This window comes from Aphanomyces astaci (genome assembly GCF_000520075.1).
Source record: "Aphanomyces astaci strain APO3 unplaced genomic scaffold supercont1.84, whole genome shotgun sequence".
Lineage (NCBI taxonomy): Eukaryota > Oomycota > Saprolegniomycetes > Saprolegniales > Verrucalvaceae > Aphanomyces > Aphanomyces astaci.
In genome coordinates, this window is record NW_009798347.1 from 111,196 (window position 1) to 127,789 (window position 16,594).

Below are 16,594 nucleotides of genomic sequence, written 5' to 3' on the forward strand. Positions count from 1 at the left end.
ACTGGACACGATTCGAATAGGATGGAACACCTCCAAGAGGCCACGGGGACTGCGACAGACTAACATTCTTGCTGGACATGATAACCACCACAATTTGTACGACATGGGTTTGGGTAGGTAATTCCTTTATTTAGGGTTTTTCAAACGCACGTGGCGCAACGTGAGCACGGGTGTGGGTTTCGTAGGGGCACTCCGGTCTCAACATATGGGCAATAGAATTCTAGTAAATTACCCTATTTGAGAACTCCTCAATATATCAAAAATGTATGTACATTCATTTTCAATAGTGTTTGTTCGTTACAGATTAGAACCAGCGATCGAGACTGCAATCAAATAATGGTAAGACATCTTGGGGTTGGTGCAAGTTTTCTCGTCGACTATTGAGACTGTATCGTGGGACCCTTGGTAACGAACGTATAGTTCGAACGCAGTCTCGTGTCCATTTGCCAGCCGAGTGTAAGTGTAGCCAGTCCTCCTGAAAGCGACACATACAGTACACTAAGTGCAACTACTAGTAGCTAGCCACAGCCCTTCTAAAAGTGTACTACCGTTAGTATGTACGTATACTCATTCGGGTTGCTCACCGACAAAGCTTGCAGGTGTGACGTTGGTGAAGCTAACTAATCGGTCGTAAATTATGTTAAAGCCACTTCTTGGTGCCGTTGAGCAAGTGAGACTTTTTCCCGGGGCTGCTGGGCTTATAAAACGCTAAGCACAAGGTCACATCCCTCGTGATTGGGTGGGGGTAGTACTGTATTGTGCCTACCTGGACCAGGGGCCTTCGACGTTCGCTCGCCCAGGGCTCGTTTCACGCTAGATTTAAACACCGATGACGACACTGCTGTCGACGACGTGGCGGCCCCATCGCGGTCGGAGGTATACGCCCCCGGGCCTGCGGTCATTCAGGTTGAGTGCGGATCGCAAGTACGAGCATAATCAAGTACCAGGGACGTTGAACACGTCCGCTTTTCGCTCGAGCGAGTGGCCGAAGCGATCTGCGGCGCCCCTCTTGAACATGCTGCTGGCCTGGGCTTGTGCAGTGGTGTCGCTCCGTAGGCACCGCTCCGCCGCTTCCACTCCGTACGCCCCCGGTCCTACGTCATTGGTAAAATCGAGTAGAGTTAATATGGAAGCCGCCAGCTGTACCAGGAACGGCCTGCTTGGGCGTCTCCACCCGTCGCACCGTGGACTTGAAGATTCCCTGTGTGTGTTTTTGGCTTCGAGTGATCTCTCGCTCCAGCGCCAACACGTTTTCATATTGCCCTAGCCACGGATACTTTGCTCATAACCCCACCCACCAACCGACGACAGAATGGATGGATGGCGTTCTTCTACCTGGCGCAGGTCCATCCGCCCGCGGCACAAAACCGCGATTCGTTCGGGAGGCAAACGCGGACCGACTGCCTTTGTCAACTTGCGCGTCAAATGCACTTGCGTTGTATTCACCAGGCCCGGGCACGCTGGTAGCGTCCCCATATTGGTTTGTCGACCGCTCCTGGGTGAATACCCTTATCATCAGAACCAACAGGCACACTTGGACAACTGTACCATGGGTGCAAAACTGCTGAGCCCGATGCGCCGGTTAAAGCTTGGTTTCTCCGATCTACAGACTAGTGAACCACACTGTCTGCACCCAATGTGCATTGGTAAGTGTATGTACATGGAGGCAGAGTATTGACCAGGTCCTGGCACAGGGTCGTAGCTGGTAGCGTTGAAACGCTTCACCTGTCACGCATCGCGCATGACGTTTCGCTCGTGAGGATGGATGCAGTCGATGCCGTTACCTTGGACACGAATCCCGTACCCATGCCTTTCTTGGACACGGACCCCGACTTGGCGTGGGTGACCACCATCGATGGCGGCTTGTAGTACGCGCCCGGGCCTGGGAGCTCGTTCTGCAGTCCGTCAGCTCGTTCGTCATCAAACTGTCGTCTCCTCGTACCTCTGCCTCCCCAAACCTGTTGGTGCGACTACCAAAGGCATTGGTTTCACGTTCCCCCAAGTTCAAAATTGTCTCAAACTTGGATGGGATCGATGATGTGGCCCTCTACTTCGTTGCATGAGGCGACACCAATTGCAACAAGACCGAACATGGAGTCTACCGCCGCTTCCGAGGATTGCTGCCTCGAGATACCCGCGCCTTTCTTCAACTGGCCAGACGCTTTCGTGCCTACTTGGCGAAAGTTCTGCATGCGTGAGGCCTCGTCCAGGAACATACCCGCGCGACCTCGACGATGTCGCTATATTTAGAAAATTGAAAGGCAGTTCTATTTAGTTACCGGTACTACGTAATAGTTAGTACTACAGTAGTATGTAAACCTCGCAGCCAATCAACGTCATAACCTCACCGCAGTGTGATTGACTGCTTAGCGGTAGTTACAGCCGTAAGCTTCACACTAAGCTCATACTAGGGTACTTTTTTTATTGGCGTGCTGGTTGGTACGAATATCAAAACCTATATTGTAAATTCGCTATATATTATTTCCAAACTTCGCGTGGTTTATGTAATCAATATTGAATCACGCTGGAAGTTCTGATTGGCTGACTATGCCAGTTCTTTCTGTATAAGAGCCAATCAAATCCACTCAAAAATGGAGTAGCCAATAGCGTCGATTTTTTATTCGATTCGACGGTTCGTACCGAATATACTACCACAATATTAGTACTACGAAGTACTATTAATAGTATATAGTACTGTAGTACTGAAGTAATTAATACCAGTATATATGTACATTGTCAGCTTATTTCTTGCGAGCTCTAAAGTTTTCAAAGTAGCGCGTGATGTGGCCAATAAACAGGTCTTGCGTTGCCTCGGGAAGCTCCTTGTCCAAGTTTGCTGGGGGATAGTTAGCGCCACAAGTCCGTCGGATTTGGCTGGTGCGTACCTGGAATCCCACATACATAAGTAAAGGGGGGAATGATTTCGTCTGCAGGAATGATCGTGTTGTCGGCGATGTAGCAGCAGTCGCGAATGATCACTCGCTTTCCCTACGGCACCACTACCGGCGTGAGCGTCACAAGTGGGGACTCATGTTGTCGTACAATCACGCAGTTCTTGCCGATTTGCACGCACGAACCAATGCGAGCCCCTTCTACAATGGACCCTTCGCCAATGTACACGTGATCCCCCAGCGTTTGTGGAATGAACAAGAGTCCCCTACATCATCGCATGAACATTCCATGCCACAGACTGATGATGTACATACGTGGGGAGGAGCTTTGGCGGAGGTTTAAGCACGCACTTCTCTCGAATCACACAGAACTTGCCCAAAGATATCTTGGCCAAGTCGCCGCGCAGGATCGTGCCTGCGTTGATGATCGTCTTGCCTCGCAGGAGAATATTCTTGGTGCAGCAGAGCGTGGAATCCCGGCATATCTTGTTGCCCTGGTGGATGACGGAATCATGTCGTCTGTCAGTCTTCGCTATGTCGTCTAGCGTCTAGACGTACCGATGCGGTGCAGATGTATGCGTCAGCATCAAAGTGGATCACACCTGTCTCGATGGCAGCGTCCATGTTGTTGACGATTGAGTCCCATATGCGGATCTGCAATACTAACTTATAGTATGTGGCAATACCTCGCCACAAATAATATTTTGCTACTTTCAGCAAGTGTACACTACTACACAGTAGTATTGGGCGTACTATCAGTCTTAATGAAGAATACATTTACACAGTATATTAACAGTTGAGATTTCGTATACATGTAGTTAACACTAAAATCGACACGACACTCGAATGTGAAGGTGAGGCCTCCACAGAGCGACCAATATGTACGTCAGCATTGCATTGTATCAGTGATGTATACGCCGTACATGACTGTCAGAAACGACGAAATGGTGCCGAAGCAGCCGCCATATGCAAACGTGAGCACAACATGACGATCAATAATAATCGACTGTTTAATCAATAACGTTACGTGAAATATATTACAAATACTTGGACGTATGTTGCAATAATGTACTTCGTACTTATTTCTATTCACAGTCAATAATAATTTCGTTTTCCCAGCACGGACCATCATCGGTAAACGAGACCAAGAGGCAAATGAAGGTTGTCCATCCTTGCCTTTAACGAATCCTTCAAACTCATAACCTTGCTGTATACTACTATAATAGTACTGTATACTACTATTAATACTATTAATATTTACTATAACCTTGCTGTATACTATCAATAGTACTATTTACTATTATTGATACATGAATGCAACCACCATCCATTTCCAAGTACACGGTGCTAGAACATTTGAGTTAAATGGAGTAAGTAAAATATCGCGGTGGTGGGGCATCACATGTGATCCTCATTGTGTTTGTCTTCATCCAGTGTCTTGTCAAGTGGCCTCTTCTGTTCCCACCAGAAGCACGCGGCAACTGCCACAGCAACCAGGGTACCAACAGCCCCCATCACAATGTACTGCGTCCAGACGGCCCACGCGAGCTCGTCCACGTGGCCAAATCGATTCTTCAAATGATATGGCAGCTCAAACTGCGACCGATGCGGCCACAACGACGTGAACAGGTCGTTCAAGATGTTGCCCACCTGTTACGAAATACGATTAAATATATATATATGTATTAATAGGACGATTCGACGTACCGCCACGGTCGGGTACTTCATGTCGTCGTTGATGCAAATGAACTTGGTGCGCTTGGCGCGGGTGTTGAGCAGTTGGTTCCACGCCGTGCGATATTGGTCGCTCAGCATGTGAAACGTCACCTAGAATACAATCACCATCCATATCAATACTTCTACCACTGAGACGTTGAATATATATATATATATATATATATATATATATAAATCCTTGCCAACACAAACGTACTTGGTCTTCCGATACCATGACGTGTGTGGGCGGCAACCGCTTGGTCGCAGTCTCAATCAGCCGATGGGTAACGTTGTCACATGCTTTGAGACTGTCGAGTGTCAAGTGTGGCTGGGTGGTTTCAGTGACCGTCACTATGCCATGTCGATGGATCTCTTCGCGCTTGGTTTCGGTCGTGCTCGGGGTCATGCATGCCTTGACGGACGCAATATCGCTCTCTGAAGGATGTTCGTCTAACCACAAGAAACAAATAATCAAAGAAATAAGGGAAAACATAGTATATATATATATATTATTTTTTTGAAATCAAGATATATACAATCCACTAAATACTACAAAGCAAGCATAAGATCGATAAAAAGATCGTCGGTTTAGAATTTTGAAGCCACATACACATTGTCCAGGCATAATAGATGTTGGTCCAAGCATAAAACAAATAATATCTAGGACATAAGGGATAAAATAGTCCTTCAAAGTATTTTTTTAAAGAAATATAGCTAACCACTCACACAATCCACTAAATCAAGCCACACAATCCAGTTTTTTAAAATTGACACCCCAAATAAGTTCTAGTTATTGTCGATTTGATACAAATTTGGGGGCCGACCAAACCGATCCACAATCGATCTGATTGGTTGTTGAATTTCATTGAGAAATGGGTTTTGATTGGCTAATAATGTTGAGCTCATCTGAGGTAGCCAATCAAATCGATTTAAATTCCAACGAGAAACCACAACACAATGAAATTTCACTCGAAAGCACAATACACAAATACACACACTCGTGTACCTGATGTGAGCAGCGACGCGACACTGAGCGCCTCGTGCTCGTCAATGAGGCCGTCGCGGTTGATGTCAATGTACGTGGAAAAGATGTCGTCGATGGTCGGGGGGTGCAACTTGTGCCTATTGACCACGTAGTACATGTACGAGAAGCTGAATTGCATGTCTTTTGGGTGGCGGAAGCGGTGGCTCGATGTCGCATTGAACTCAGCGGCCCAGTGATCCTTCATCTCGGTGAGCAGACTCTTTTGAATAAAGTGCGGCATGTGCGACGGCACCCGCCGGCGGACCGGTCCGTCCACCTTGCCAAACTGGGCATTGTACAGCTTGTTAACAAACCGGAGCGAGTCGCCAAACGTGTCGACGGAGGTGACGGCGTCGGCGTCGGCTGAAACGGTCGGCAGCTCCACGGGGCGGGACGCAAAGTACGTCTCACAGGCTGCCACGTCATCGGTCGACAGCATGTGGTGGCGAGGGGTGTCAAGGACCTCGACCGTGTTCACATGAAGCCACGTCTTGACCGCCAACCATCCGTCTCGAACCTACGAACGGTGCGATGGATAACGAAATACGAATAGCACACGTTTCAAATGTCTTACCTTTGACAGTCCCCACCACGTCGACTCGTTACTACGCGCCTTGAGACGCCTTGCGATGCTCGAGCACATGGCTTTGGCTTTCTTGGCCACCTCCAGATCCACCGCGGGCGGACCTGGCGGCGGCGGCGCGTCGTCCAGAGCATCGGTTTCCACGACCACCGAGCATTGGCCGACCAACCCGCCCCCGATGGCCCCTTGAAACCAGTCGGACACCACGCAGTCTTCAAACGCGCACCATTCCCCAGTCCACACAACCGGCTCTCGGCGCTTGGGCGTAGGCGGCACCCACGTCACTCCCCCTCGAAGCGACAGCACCGCGTGCACACACGACTCGACGTGCGCATTGATTGTGCAGATGTCTCCACTCAAAAATGCCCCGGCGTCCAGAGAAGCATTCCATTGCCACTGCAGCACCACCCGGCGACCGTCCAGCATGCAACGGACAGCCGCATCGTCTTCCCCGCTGTCTACAGCAGCATCGTCGGTAGCACCATCATCCTCATCGGATGAACCACCGTCGGCCACGGGAGGCAATATGGGAGGACACACTACGCTCGTCGGCATGGACGGCTCCAGCTTGTTGGAGACGGTCATCGGCATGGACCAATCCGGGATCGAGTGGTACGGCAGCTCGATCTGCAGATCCACCAGCGTCGATGCGTTCGGGTGAAGGCGCCGTGTCATCTTCAGCTCCGCCAAGTCGGACGACAGTACAGACCACATCCCTTGGTGGGGGAGTGTGTGGTGGCCGCGCAGCACATGCAGCGTCCACTGCGCCGTTGACTCGTCCGCCAGTTCGCCATCGACGGAGACCACCGCGCCGCCTGTGGGGGTGCCGGTGGTGTCCTCCCTGGCAAACACGAGCACAAGCGTCATGTTTTGCTCGAGCAGCACCGCACGACGAACGAGTTGGTCCCCCAGCAACGTCGCGTGGTCGACAAACTCAAAGAACGGCCGCGGCAGGCGCACCACCAACGCGTCCGCGTCCCCCGGTACATGCACGCCGTACGTCGTGCCTGGCGCTTTGGTCGTGAGGTCGAGTGTCGGGAGGGCTTCGAGCGCCTTGAGCGAGCAGTCGCCGGCGTCAAAACCGCACTGTGTCACATTGCACAACACATCGCAGGTTCCGTCCCCGATCCACGTCCACGAGCACCCGGCCATGCAGTTGAGCGGGTTGGCCGTCTTGACTGGTTGTTCCGTGTCTGCCACGGGCGAGACGTCGGTGGCGGCGGTGTTCGAGGCCGACGGAGGCGCACACACCACGTCAAACACAAGGGGGTCCTACATGGAACAACACCGTTCATATAGCGTTGGTCGATGATGGTTTCGTACCGAAGTGGGCACTTCAAGGCAGCCGCAGTCACCCATGTCGAACGCGCAGGCCGTCGTATTGCACGAAGGGTCGCAGATTTGGTTGCCCAGGTTGAACTCGCGGCATCCCTTGCTGCACTCTGGCACTTCCCACGACAAGTAGATGTTTTGAACCCCCGAAGGGGAGATAAAGTCTTCGGGGGTGACGGGCGCGCCAAGAAATACGTCGTCATTGAAGTACAAGAAGAGCGACGACAGCCCCGGGATCTTGTCCAAGTTGGCTTCGATCGCTGGGGACGAGAACACGGGCAGATGCGACTGGTTGGCGAAGATGCTGCGGTGGGGCACGATGGTCAGCCGAGGAGAATCGACGTTCAGCCAGTTTGGGATCTGGCCATCCGTGACCAAGTACACGTGGCGCACCCACGGCGCGTACATTTCGATCGACCGAAGGGAGTACCGCAGCTCCTCGTTGTCTCGAAACCGGTTCTCCGTGGCCGCCGCGGACGCGTCAAACACCTCCGACTCGTCTGTTTCGTCAAAGATGTCGCCTTGGATCTGGGCTTTCCATCGACGATGCCAGTGGTCCTTCTCGCGCTTCCATCGCGGGTCCGACCCGTTGACCCACGTGTACACGACGTCAATTGGAGGGTACCCCATGAACGGTGCGTCTGTCTCGAGATTGATGTTGCCGATGTTTGGATATCGTCTCGAGTAGAAGTACCCCGGGTCAGCATCGTGGAGAAGCACAACCACGAGCGCAACATGCACTGCCACGAAAGCGATCGCGGCGGCCAGCCATCGCCTCCAATGGGTCGGCTGTGGCGAAGGTGGCTGCAGACGCTTGATCTCCTCTATGAGCGCTGCGTCGCTATCAAACTTGGCGCTGGGACTGCCATGACTCCGAAGCGCTGACAGCTTGGACCCCTTGCCGCTTCCCGGGGTTTTGGCCATGCTTGCAGTTCACCACGTCGGCCACAAAAACGAACTTGATCCGGATAAAGTCACTCTATATAATATCCAGAAGTGTTGCTAATTTGGACTGTGGATACACATAGCGGCAGCTCAAGCTGGGATGAACGCTCGGACTTCACACAACAATCTCGTGAAGCACACCAGCCCATGCATGCCTTGTTGCAAGGAAGTCGCCTTCATGAGTAACTCTCTCTCTTAACACACAAGCCCTTTTGCTGCACTGAAACCGAAGTCGGTTTCGTAATGTACCTACTGGGATCCGATAAAAAAGACGGAATGAGCGAGTATGGCGAGTCGTTCGAAGAGTTTGTAGACGAAGAGTCCATCGGGGATGCCGACGACAACACGATGCGTCGCAGTCGCTCCAGGTCTCCTTCGCGACCGCTAAAGCCACTGGCGGTGCCAGCGATCCACGAGAGTTCGTACGAAGACGAGTCGTTCGAAGCTGCCACCAGCACTAGCCCGTCCAAAGCAGCGACGACGACCCACATCGCTACACATCTACAGCCTGTAGACGCACTCGTGAAATTTCCACTGGGCTCCGTCGTGGAGGTGTATTGGCCAGATGAAAAGGAATGGTTCACAGGCGCCGTTCGACACTATGACACGACCCATGGGTATTTCGTACAGTATGCAGATGGCGACGAGCAATGGGAGGTGGGGAATTGGATTCCTACCGTAGCAAGTAAAAAGACTTGAGCTAATTCCACCGACTAGGACGAAAGTGCCATGCGGTGGCCTCCACAGAACGAGTCATTGAACGACCATCTTCCTCAAGCTCCTCCGGACAGTTCTACGATCCTGCCCCCTCCAGCTCTCAATTATCGCATTCTCGTCCCTAGAGCGTACACAGCCCTAGCACACCATCCGTCGACGATCAAGGTGGCTCGACCGTACACAAGCGTGGCGACTCATCCAACCGTGTCCAGCATGTACGTGACGCCACGCAAGTTTACGTCAGCGATGGAAGCTTGCATCGAGTGCAAAGCTCGTTGCGGCTGGGCGCACGAGACCATCAAATGGGGCAACATCGGTTCAACCTCCACTTTGTCAACGGGTACATCGATCTATGGTCAGCATCCGTCAGATCATCGGTTCCTTCAGCCGAATGTCATGGAGCAGGAGACACAGACACATGCATGCAGCAGGGGATCTCAATGAACCTGAATGCGTCCTTCCCACGATGTCGCCATAAACCGCGCGGTAATTTTAATCCCAACAGTGAAATTTGTATACAAATATAAAGTTATTTTAAAATAGTACGTTGGTGCATATATGAACAATGGAAGGAACTGACCAATCGGAGGGCAGGATCCCATCGCCAACAAACTCGACCTCAATTTTGGACCCCATGAACGTTGTGGGCGCCGCGTCGTCGCCAGGAAAGTCTCCGCATGCGAAGTCGCCGCTGAACAAGCGTCCCCGCGTGAACACAGAAGGTCACGATGGGATCGATCGGGGGCAACATGACGAAGAAGACGTGGAGGAACGTCCGGTGAGTCCGTCGAAGACGACAGACTCGAGTCCGCGTGAGCAAACCACCTCGGCGGACGTTGGCGACAAGGTACTTCCTTATCTCTTGCCTGCTTTATGACATACAACAACCATCTCTCCAACTAGACGTCTGCCATATCGTCGTTTGGCTTTACGGCATTTGCCAACACGAATCCATTCCAGGTACCTCGTATAAATCCCTTGCATTATCTTTCTGACATGAAGGTCAGACCGTTGCGCCCACTTCGGCTGCTTCTTCCACAGGGTTTGCCGCTTTTGCCGGCGGTGGATTTGGGACATCTTCGTCGACTGGCTTTGGGTTTGGATCTGGCGGGTTTGGACGTTCCAGCGGTACAAGCGGGTTCGGCAGCACGTCGTCGTCCACGGCGGCGTCCTTTGGCGGCGACAAGACAAACACGGACGAAGCGTCCGCATGGACCGACGCGAACGACACGAACGCCGACTTTTTAAATGCTGAAGTACGTAGTATCGACGATTCTTCCTCTGATCGATCATATCCAGGCCGACAAGGTCGAAGTCCAGCATCTCGTGGTGCCCAAGGTGGAGCTGCCAAAGGACTACCACCACGTGACCGGCGAAGAAAACGAGCTCGTATTGCTTCAAGTAAGTAGTAGTACCGCTCCTATTCCCTTGAACGCTTACTACACACGTCGGTGATCTCAAGACGACGGCCAAGCTGTTCAAGTTGGTGGACAAGGAGTACGTCGAGTGCGGCGCTGGTCCGCTCAAGGTGCTGGAGCCCAAGGACAAATCCACGCGCGGCCGCCTCGTCATGCGTCGAGCCACGAGCGACTTCAAGGCTGGTACGCAGCTGCTGCTCAACGCTCTGCTCACGTCCATCCCGAGCGTTGTGATCAAAGGCAAGAACGTCATCGTGCCCGTGCTGACAACAACGTCCTCGATCACCACGTACTGCATCCGCCTAGAGTCCCCCGACGTTGCTGACAAACTGCAGCAACTCCTCCACGACGCCAACAAGTAAATGCAACCAGAACCTGCATGACAAGCATGTATATTTGTGCTTATTGCTTATCTCCCTCTCTCTCTACCTCTACGACCTCGTCGAGAAGATTCGAGCCATCCTGGTAGACTAGAAGCCACACAATTGCCCACGAGATGGAGAGCTAGCTAGCTAGCTAGCTATATACATGCCATATATGTACAACGGGCGCTATCTACAGGTGTAATAGATGCTGTCAATATTACAAGTGCCATTATGACTGGGTCGGTTTATCCGAGGCGACGGCGGGTGGTGCAGGTGGAGATGGAGGACGGGTCACTGCGGCCCAGCGGTCGCCATACGCCATGAAGATGCGGCGAACCACCTCGTCGTTGGCATCATGCGGCGGCGGCAGCAGTTGCCTGGTCAGAGTGTCCTGGATGTACTGGAAGCTGTAGCGGGCAGAAAAGTGGGTTAGCACCAGCGACGAGTTGACGAAGCGATGCATTCGACGTGCGAGTTGGTTCAGGTGGAGGTGGCCTGTCTCATCCGCTTTCGACTCGGCCGACGTGTCGCCTAAAAAGGTGCACTTTGCACAAACAGTTAGGGCTTGAACGCATGAGATGGGTACCTCTGTGACGAGGACGGCCGCGCGCAAAAAGTCCGCGCATCGATCGTGTTGGTCGAAGAATTCAATGCAAGTGTCCCCCGTGTACGCGACAGACGGCACCCACGTGATGTCCTCCAGCACGACGTTTTGCTTTCGGAGCGCTCCGAGCTCTCGCCCTGGCAACCCCACGAACTCACCCTTTAATGTCTTCGAAATGGAGTACGCGACGTAGCCGAGACTCGCCACACGATGCGCCGTCGCGAACGCCTTCACGGCAACCTTTGGCGATATATGCACAATGCTACCAGCGTCCACACCGACGAGAACAGCTGCAATGTCGGACTAGACAGCCACCAATGCTCGTGATCATACGACACATTTAGCGTTGCACGTACTTCTTGCATCTTCGAATAGCTGATCATGATTTGCTCCATGTGTGGCACGAGGTGCGAAGGCATGTAGTACGTAGCGGGCTTCATGCCAGTCAACTGCCGCTCTGCAGCGTGCGCCGGCAGCGCTTGGATGTGATCGATGTGACCATGCGAGATGAACACATGGTCCTGCACCACTGACTTGACAAAGTTGACTCCCATGTCGAAGGCAACGTTCATGCTGTCCACGTAGCAGCACGACGCTTTGCCCGCAATGGAGTGCACATGCACGGGAGGGTCTGTCGGAATTGCGTCCATCTTTGAGTTGCCAGTGAATTGAATTATCCGTAATTGTGGTCACTATTATCCGTCGCACGAGTACTGTAACTGTGTATTCAACCGTTACGCTTCAATTCGAAAAACTACCGCTTCGGCCGTGGGTGCCTTGGACAGCCTCAAGCGTTGGATGCGCCGGACACTTGCCATGGCGATCGCTACTTGCTCCAAGCATTCCTTGGATTTGGTCTTGACGTCCGCGAGAATCACAAGTGCCCCCACCTTGGCTGCGATCGCGACATCCAGGTAGAACTGCAGGTTGCGCTGCCGGGCGGACGTCTCATGACACACAAAGCAGAAGAGAAGGATGTCCATGGTCTCAATCTCGCTGACGTGGCGATTCGGTTCCGTGTCCAGGGGGTGGGTCACGTCGCAAGGGGCGAACGAGACCGACACTGCGTCGCCGTACAGGTCGTCCAAGGTTTTCACGTAGCGCTTCCACGAGGTTTCGTAGTCGAACAAGACGCAATGCACGGACGACGTGGGAAAAAGCTCTCGTTGAATCCACACGATGCCAGCCGCGTCGGTCCCTGGCCCGCCGCCGAACGAGGCCACCGCGAGTGTTTCTGACGGTGGCAGCACATGTGGACTCTTGGAGAGCACGTCGTGAAGTATGGTGTAGACGAGTTGCCCTCGTTTGGTGAACTTGGACGCAAAGTAGTCGGCTTGGAATGCCGCTCCAGCGAACGACACTCCGACGGTGTCCGAACTCGTTGACAGCTGCGATGAGCGTTGCCTTGCTTCCTTCCGATCATCGCCGCCTTTGCTGCCTTTAACCTTCGCCTTCAGCGCCCGATCTTGAGCCATCGCAACCAGGGCAATGGTAGAGTCATCGAACCAAGTCTTCCTGGCTGACGCGGACCCTCCGGCCGTCGGCTGCTGCCGCCCCTTGTTGCTGCTGCGACTATTCCGTTTCATTTCAATTCGCTTCTATGATTATTGGCTACCAAGATGCGTGATGCGTAGATGTCATTGGTTGATAACAAATGATATACGACCTCAGCGTTCAATGATTGGCCAATTATAGCTTCGATTGGGTGACTGAAAACGACCTGGAGCGATTTGATTGGATATTGCTGAGTGCAAATCTAGTTTTGACCTTTTATGAAGGTGCATTTTGGATTCCGACATGGCCGATGAAGCATTGCGGCAACGAGGCCTGGTTGAGATCATGGCGTCGTACCAACTAGGGAGCGTGGAAGACCTTGTTCCGTTTAGCCTAAAGTGGAATAAGCTGGACAAGTATCGCGAGTCGGACGTGCCTTGGAAGTGGGCATGCATTTTTCACGGCTACCTTGATAGTTTGACGTCGACCAAGCGACGGGACGTCCTTCACTTGTTGGCCAAACACACCCCCGAGAGGCTGACACCAACGGTGCTGGACATAGCGGCCGAACGTGGAGCATTGGACGTCCTGCAGTTTTGTACATCTTGCCCTGAATTCCGATGCACAGCGGATGCGATAGACTACGCCGCGACAGAAGGGCATTTCAAAATCGTGCAGTTTCTCCACACCTATCGAGCCGAAGGGTGCACGACGCGAGCCATGAACGGCGCGGCGTCGCGTGGGCATATGGAGATTGTTGCATATCTGCATGCCAATCGCACGGAAGGATGCACGGTGTACGCGATGGATGGGGCCGCAGCGCATGGTCACCTGGATGTCCTGACATTCTTGCACGACCGTCGACACGAAGGCTGTACGACCCAAGCGATTGACTTGGCAGCTCGAAATGGCCATCTGGACATTGTCAAATTTTTACACGAGCACCGCTCGGAAGGCTGCACAGCGGACGCGTTGACGTATGCGCTCATGTATGGCAAGCTCGATGTCGCTGCGTACTTGCAAAGCGTTGGCGCAGAGGGCTGTGGCGATGACGCCTTGTATGGTGCGGCATGGACCGGGTCGCTGGAGACAGTGAAATTCCTTTGCACCGGTGCCCAGCTGCAGCCGTATCAGCCAAAAGTGATCACGGCGGCGGCGTCCAGGGGCCACATCCACGTGGTGCTGTATTTGCAATCTGTGTATTCGACGCATGTGAGTTGGTCTTCTTGGTGTGTGCACGTCGTGTATGCCATTGCGAAGCATGCTTGGCTGCAGCTCAACCGGACAACACTTCTTTCCGACCAAAGGATGGATTAACCGCAGATCAAGTTGAGCTGAAGTTGATTGTTATCTTGAAACGACCTTCTTCACAACACGACAATATATGTATACTACCGTATTTGTCGTACCTTTGCACCATGAAACTAAATTTAAAAAAATTATTTAAATATTCGAATTGTATAATTGATTCAAGATTGTATTGAATTATAGAATTATATTCGCGTTTTGTATTTCATGGTGCAGATCAACGACAGATATGGTAGTATTTGGAGTAGAAAGGAATTGAGGAGCTCGTTCAGAGTGTTGCGTGGACGACATCTTGTAACCACAAGAGATGTACTGTATGTAGTATCAAGTTCCTCTGTACGATAAATTATTCTTAGTAGTAACGTTAAGTCAGGAACCAATTCAACTCCTATTGGAGCAGCGCTGCATATCGAGGGCACATTCACGTTTTTGTGATATCAGTATACTCGTATACTGTACTGTATGCCCATCACTGGGCCTTTTTGGTGTACAGTGTACTATACCGTTTTGTACTGTACTTCAAAGCAACGTTACTACCGGTATTAATAGCGATGCTTGGTTGGCTACAGCAGTGTAGAGTTGACACGCCAAAAATTAACATTTTCAAGTACAATATCGTCGATAACGTCATCCCTACAGTCGTCTACTGTAACGTTACACCACACTCATAGAACCCTTGGAGGCCTTGCAGAATTTGCTGTGCCCCCGACTTTCGTAGTGCGGTTGGCCAACCCCTCTGCACAGGAGGTGTTGGTACCTGTCCACACCCTTCGAAAGCAACGACCCCCCCCCGTGCCTAGGTGCCATACGTAGGGGTGTTCACTTCGTTACCATGGTACTCTGGAGTACATATTCGACATCCATTGGATACACATCCAACAGCGACACGCGATAGAGGCGGTGTGCGAAAATTACCTCTTGGGTTGCTAGATATTTGAAGAGTACCACTTGGCAATTATTTCCGTCGTAATCTGTAGCGCCGTGTACAAACTGGGCAGTTCGAGTGCAATTGACTCACAATGCATACCCGTAGCACTACAGTAATGAGAGTGGCATTTATCCATGCTCAGCCAAACCGTACTAACGCTAGTATCAAAGTGTTAACGTTAAGTACGGTACTAGTACTACTTACTCGTGAAATCACCGTCTCACGTCAACACATTTCTCAGGTACATATACACGACTGGTAATTCATTCGAATGCGGTTGTTTTTCAGGAGCGATACAACTTGGCTGCAGCAAAAACAATAAAAAGAATGATTTTGATTGACATGAATGGCGACACCTTGGTGTCTCAAATGACGATGTGGCCATGGGATGTCTCAAGATGGTTGATCTCTTTCCGTCATACATTTAATGTAATAAATGCCATGTACTCTCCTCTTGAGAGTGTCACCTGCTCATCACCACATGGTGCCAGCGGCCACCACAGTACGCCGCCATTATGCATGGGGAACCACTTACCAATATGCTTGAGAGCCATCGCAAGCGACCGTGCCCTGAATGGACCAGCACAGACACGAATAAGGCAGCCAAGACGGCATATTCCTACAATGGCCCTACTTCGTCCCGACGCACGCCCAACCAACTCCAGACTGCGTACCTGTGCATCCTGCAACTGCAAGCACGGACGCTCGACCGGTTCCGAGCCAACGGCGACTGGGAGACAGCTCGACACCTGCTCATGACGACAGAAAAAACCCGACACATCATCGCCCGAGAACGACGCAGGGCTGTTTTAGCAAGCGAATGGGTCCAACCTGACGTGACTTGGTCTACTCAATCCCCCTCCACGTCAAGGAAGCGCGTGTCCTTTAGCGACCGCGTGGACGTCCACGAAGCCTTGGCGATGGACCGAGTAAACCACTGGGACGACCAGCAACCCCACCCCGAAGAGCTGCTCATGGTTCGCGCCATGGGCCTCCAAGCTATGCCGCGAGCCAACTTTTCCGAGCTCTGGTGACTCCCTGCCCGCCCTTCCAGGTGTCTAGCTGCTAGTCAAACATATTTAACGAGTACCAACCAACCATGCATGTCTTGTTGTGCTACAGTAACCCTTCCAAAGCTGCACCAAACCAACGAGATTGACGTCGGACACCCGTTCATCCACTAACGTTAGCCAAGTCTTGAGCTACAACTTTGCCCCTACTATGCAGTACCTCAAAGTACATAGCGCACTTGACTGCGTTGTGTTCACG

The 16,594-nt window shown here is 52.0% G+C and overlaps 9 protein-coding genes across 14 annotated transcripts; 4 read left to right on the plus strand and 5 right to left on the minus strand.

The window, feature by feature from the left end:
* Positions 1-609: 609 nt before the first annotated feature.
* On the minus strand, positions 610-2,241 carry H257_16331 (hypothetical protein). 3 transcript variants are annotated; one of them, XM_009844714.1, is made up of 10 exons: positions 2,103-2,241; positions 1,943-2,047; positions 1,785-1,895; positions 1,661-1,725; positions 1,549-1,603; positions 1,336-1,495; positions 1,147-1,263; positions 945-1,094; positions 767-892; positions 610-708 (listed from the first exon to the last, which is right to left on the minus strand). In XM_009844714.1, the coding sequence occupies exons 1-10, from the start codon at positions 2,214-2,216 to the stop codon at positions 641-643; spliced, it is 1,071 nt and encodes a 356-aa protein (XP_009843016.1). In that variant the 5' UTR covers positions 2,217-2,241; the 3' UTR covers positions 610-640. The 3 variants fall into 3 exon arrangements, with proteins under 3 accessions (XP_009843016.1, XP_009843017.1, XP_009843015.1); XM_009844715.1 differs by lacking the exon at positions 2,103-2,241 and having other exon boundaries at positions 1,943-2,070; XM_009844713.1 differs by lacking the exons at positions 1,943-2,047; positions 2,103-2,241 and having other exon boundaries at positions 1,785-1,937.
* Positions 2,242-2,709: 468 nt separating this feature from the next.
* H257_16332 (hypothetical protein) lies at positions 2,710-3,547 on the minus strand. 3 transcript variants are annotated; one of them, XM_009844717.1, is made up of 5 exons: positions 3,450-3,547; positions 3,207-3,385; positions 3,043-3,157; positions 2,886-2,988; positions 2,710-2,836 (listed from the first exon to the last, which is right to left on the minus strand). In XM_009844717.1, exons 1-5 carry the CDS (start codon positions 3,513-3,515, stop codon positions 2,742-2,744), a joined length of 558 nt encoding a protein of 185 aa, XP_009843019.1. In that variant the 5' UTR covers positions 3,516-3,547; the 3' UTR covers positions 2,710-2,741. The 3 variants fall into 3 exon arrangements, with proteins under 3 accessions (XP_009843019.1, XP_009843020.1, XP_009843018.1); XM_009844718.1 differs by having other exon boundaries at positions 2,710-2,988; XM_009844716.1 differs by having other exon boundaries at positions 2,886-3,157.
* Positions 3,548-4,201: 654 nt separating this feature from the next.
* H257_16333 (hypothetical protein) lies at positions 4,202-8,505 on the minus strand. The gene is made up of 6 exons (XM_009844719.1): positions 7,538-8,505; positions 6,206-7,486; positions 5,614-6,148; positions 4,825-5,057; positions 4,599-4,718; positions 4,202-4,541 (listed from the first exon to the last, which is right to left on the minus strand). The coding sequence occupies exons 1-6, from the start codon at positions 8,468-8,470 to the stop codon at positions 4,290-4,292; spliced, it is 3,354 nt and encodes a 1,117-aa protein (XP_009843021.1). The 5' UTR covers positions 8,471-8,505; the 3' UTR covers positions 4,202-4,289.
* Positions 8,506-8,767: 262 nt separating this feature from the next.
* On the plus strand, positions 8,768-9,652 carry H257_16334 (hypothetical protein; the record flags this gene model as incomplete). The annotated part of the gene is made up of 2 exons (XM_009844720.1): positions 8,768-9,148; positions 9,209-9,652. The coding sequence occupies 2 exons, from the start codon at positions 8,768-8,770 to the stop codon at positions 9,650-9,652; spliced, it is 825 nt and encodes a 274-aa protein (XP_009843022.1).
* A 190-nt stretch (positions 9,653-9,842) lies between these two features.
* On the plus strand, positions 9,843-10,988 carry H257_16335 (hypothetical protein; the record flags this gene model as incomplete). The annotated part of the gene is made up of 5 exons (XM_009844721.1): positions 9,843-10,055; positions 10,112-10,168; positions 10,216-10,464; positions 10,508-10,609; positions 10,671-10,988. The coding sequence occupies 5 exons, from the start codon at positions 9,843-9,845 to the stop codon at positions 10,986-10,988; spliced, it is 939 nt and encodes a 312-aa protein (XP_009843023.1).
* A 196-nt stretch (positions 10,989-11,184) lies between these two features.
* On the minus strand, positions 11,185-12,258 carry H257_16336. 2 transcript variants are annotated; one of them, XM_009844723.1, is made up of 3 exons: positions 11,952-12,258; positions 11,578-11,898; positions 11,185-11,535 (listed from the first exon to the last, which is right to left on the minus strand). In XM_009844723.1, the coding sequence occupies exons 1-3, from the start codon at positions 12,243-12,245 to the stop codon at positions 11,221-11,223; spliced, it is 930 nt and encodes a 309-aa protein (XP_009843025.1). In that variant the 5' UTR covers positions 12,246-12,258; the 3' UTR covers positions 11,185-11,220. The 2 variants fall into 2 exon arrangements, with proteins under 2 accessions (XP_009843025.1, XP_009843024.1); XM_009844722.1 differs by having other exon boundaries at positions 11,185-11,898.
* Positions 12,259-12,298: 40 nt separating this feature from the next.
* H257_16337 (hypothetical protein) lies at positions 12,299-13,316 on the minus strand. The gene has a single exon (XM_009844724.1). It carries the CDS (start codon positions 13,179-13,181, stop codon positions 12,330-12,332), a length of 852 nt encoding a protein of 283 aa, XP_009843026.1. The 5' UTR covers positions 13,182-13,316; the 3' UTR covers positions 12,299-12,329.
* A 59-nt stretch (positions 13,317-13,375) lies between these two features.
* On the plus strand, positions 13,376-14,513 carry H257_16338 (hypothetical protein). Its single transcript, XM_009844725.1, has one exon. The coding sequence runs from the start codon at positions 13,393-13,395 to the stop codon at positions 14,404-14,406; it is 1,014 nt and encodes a 337-aa protein (XP_009843027.1). The 5' UTR covers positions 13,376-13,392; the 3' UTR covers positions 14,407-14,513.
* Positions 14,514-15,864: 1,351 nt separating this feature from the next.
* On the plus strand, positions 15,865-16,427 carry H257_16339 (hypothetical protein; the record flags this gene model as incomplete). Its single annotated transcript, XM_009844726.1, has 1 exon — positions 15,865-16,427. The coding sequence occupies one exon, from the start codon at positions 15,865-15,867 to the stop codon at positions 16,357-16,359; it is 495 nt and encodes a 164-aa protein (XP_009843028.1). The 3' UTR covers positions 16,360-16,427.
* Positions 16,428-16,594: the final 167 nt, after the last annotated feature.

Excerpts from the sequence above, each read along its gene's own strand:
- H257_16337 (XM_009844724.1), bottom strand. The coding sequence starts at position 13,181 with ATGAAACGGAATAGTCGCAGCAGCAACAAGGGGCGGCAGCAGCCGACG.
- H257_16336 (XM_009844722.1), bottom strand. The coding sequence starts at position 12,245 with ATGGACGCAATTCCGACAGACCCTCCCGTGCATGTGCACTCCATTGCG. Across the intron at positions 11,899-11,951 it reads GCTATTCGAAGATGCAAGAA|TCCGACATTGCAGCTGTTCT; the intron begins GTACGTGCAACG and ends GTGGCTGTCTAG.
- H257_16338 (XM_009844725.1), top strand. The coding sequence starts at position 13,393 with ATGGCCGATGAAGCATTGCGGCAACGAGGCCTGGTTGAGATCATGGCG.
- H257_16332 (XM_009844717.1), bottom strand. The coding sequence starts at position 3,515 with ATGGACGCTGCCATCGAGACAGGTGTGATCCACTTTGATGCTGACGCA. Across the intron at positions 3,386-3,449 it reads CATACATCTGCACCGCATCG|GGCAACAAGATATGCCGGGA; the intron begins GTACGTCTAGAC and ends GTCATCCACCAG. Across the intron at positions 2,837-2,885 it reads TTATGTATGTGGGATTCCAG|CAAACTTGGACAAGGAGCTT; the intron begins GTACGCACCAGC and ends ACTATCCCCCAG.
- H257_16331 (XM_009844714.1), bottom strand. The coding sequence starts at position 2,216 with ATGTTCCTGGACGAGGCCTCACGCATGCAGAACTTTCGCCAAGTAGGC. Across the intron at positions 1,726-1,784 it reads GTACGGGATTCGTGTCCAAG|GTGAAGCGTTTCAACGCTAC; the intron begins GTAACGGCATCG and ends GATGCGTGACAG. Across the intron at positions 1,496-1,548 it reads TCAGCAGTTTTGCACCCATG|GAGCGGTCGACAAACCAATA; the intron begins GTACAGTTGTCC and ends GTATTCACCCAG.
- H257_16333 (XM_009844719.1), bottom strand. The coding sequence starts at position 8,470 with ATGGCCAAAACCCCGGGAAGCGGCAAGGGGTCCAAGCTGTCAGCGCTT. Across the intron at positions 6,149-6,205 it reads CGTGGTGGGGACTGTCAAAG|GTTCGAGACGGATGGTTGGC; the intron begins GTAAGACATTTG and ends CACCGTTCGTAG. Across the intron at positions 4,542-4,598 it reads TGAAGTACCCGACCGTGGCG|GTGGGCAACATCTTGAACGA; the intron begins GTACGTCGAATC and ends ATTTCGTAACAG.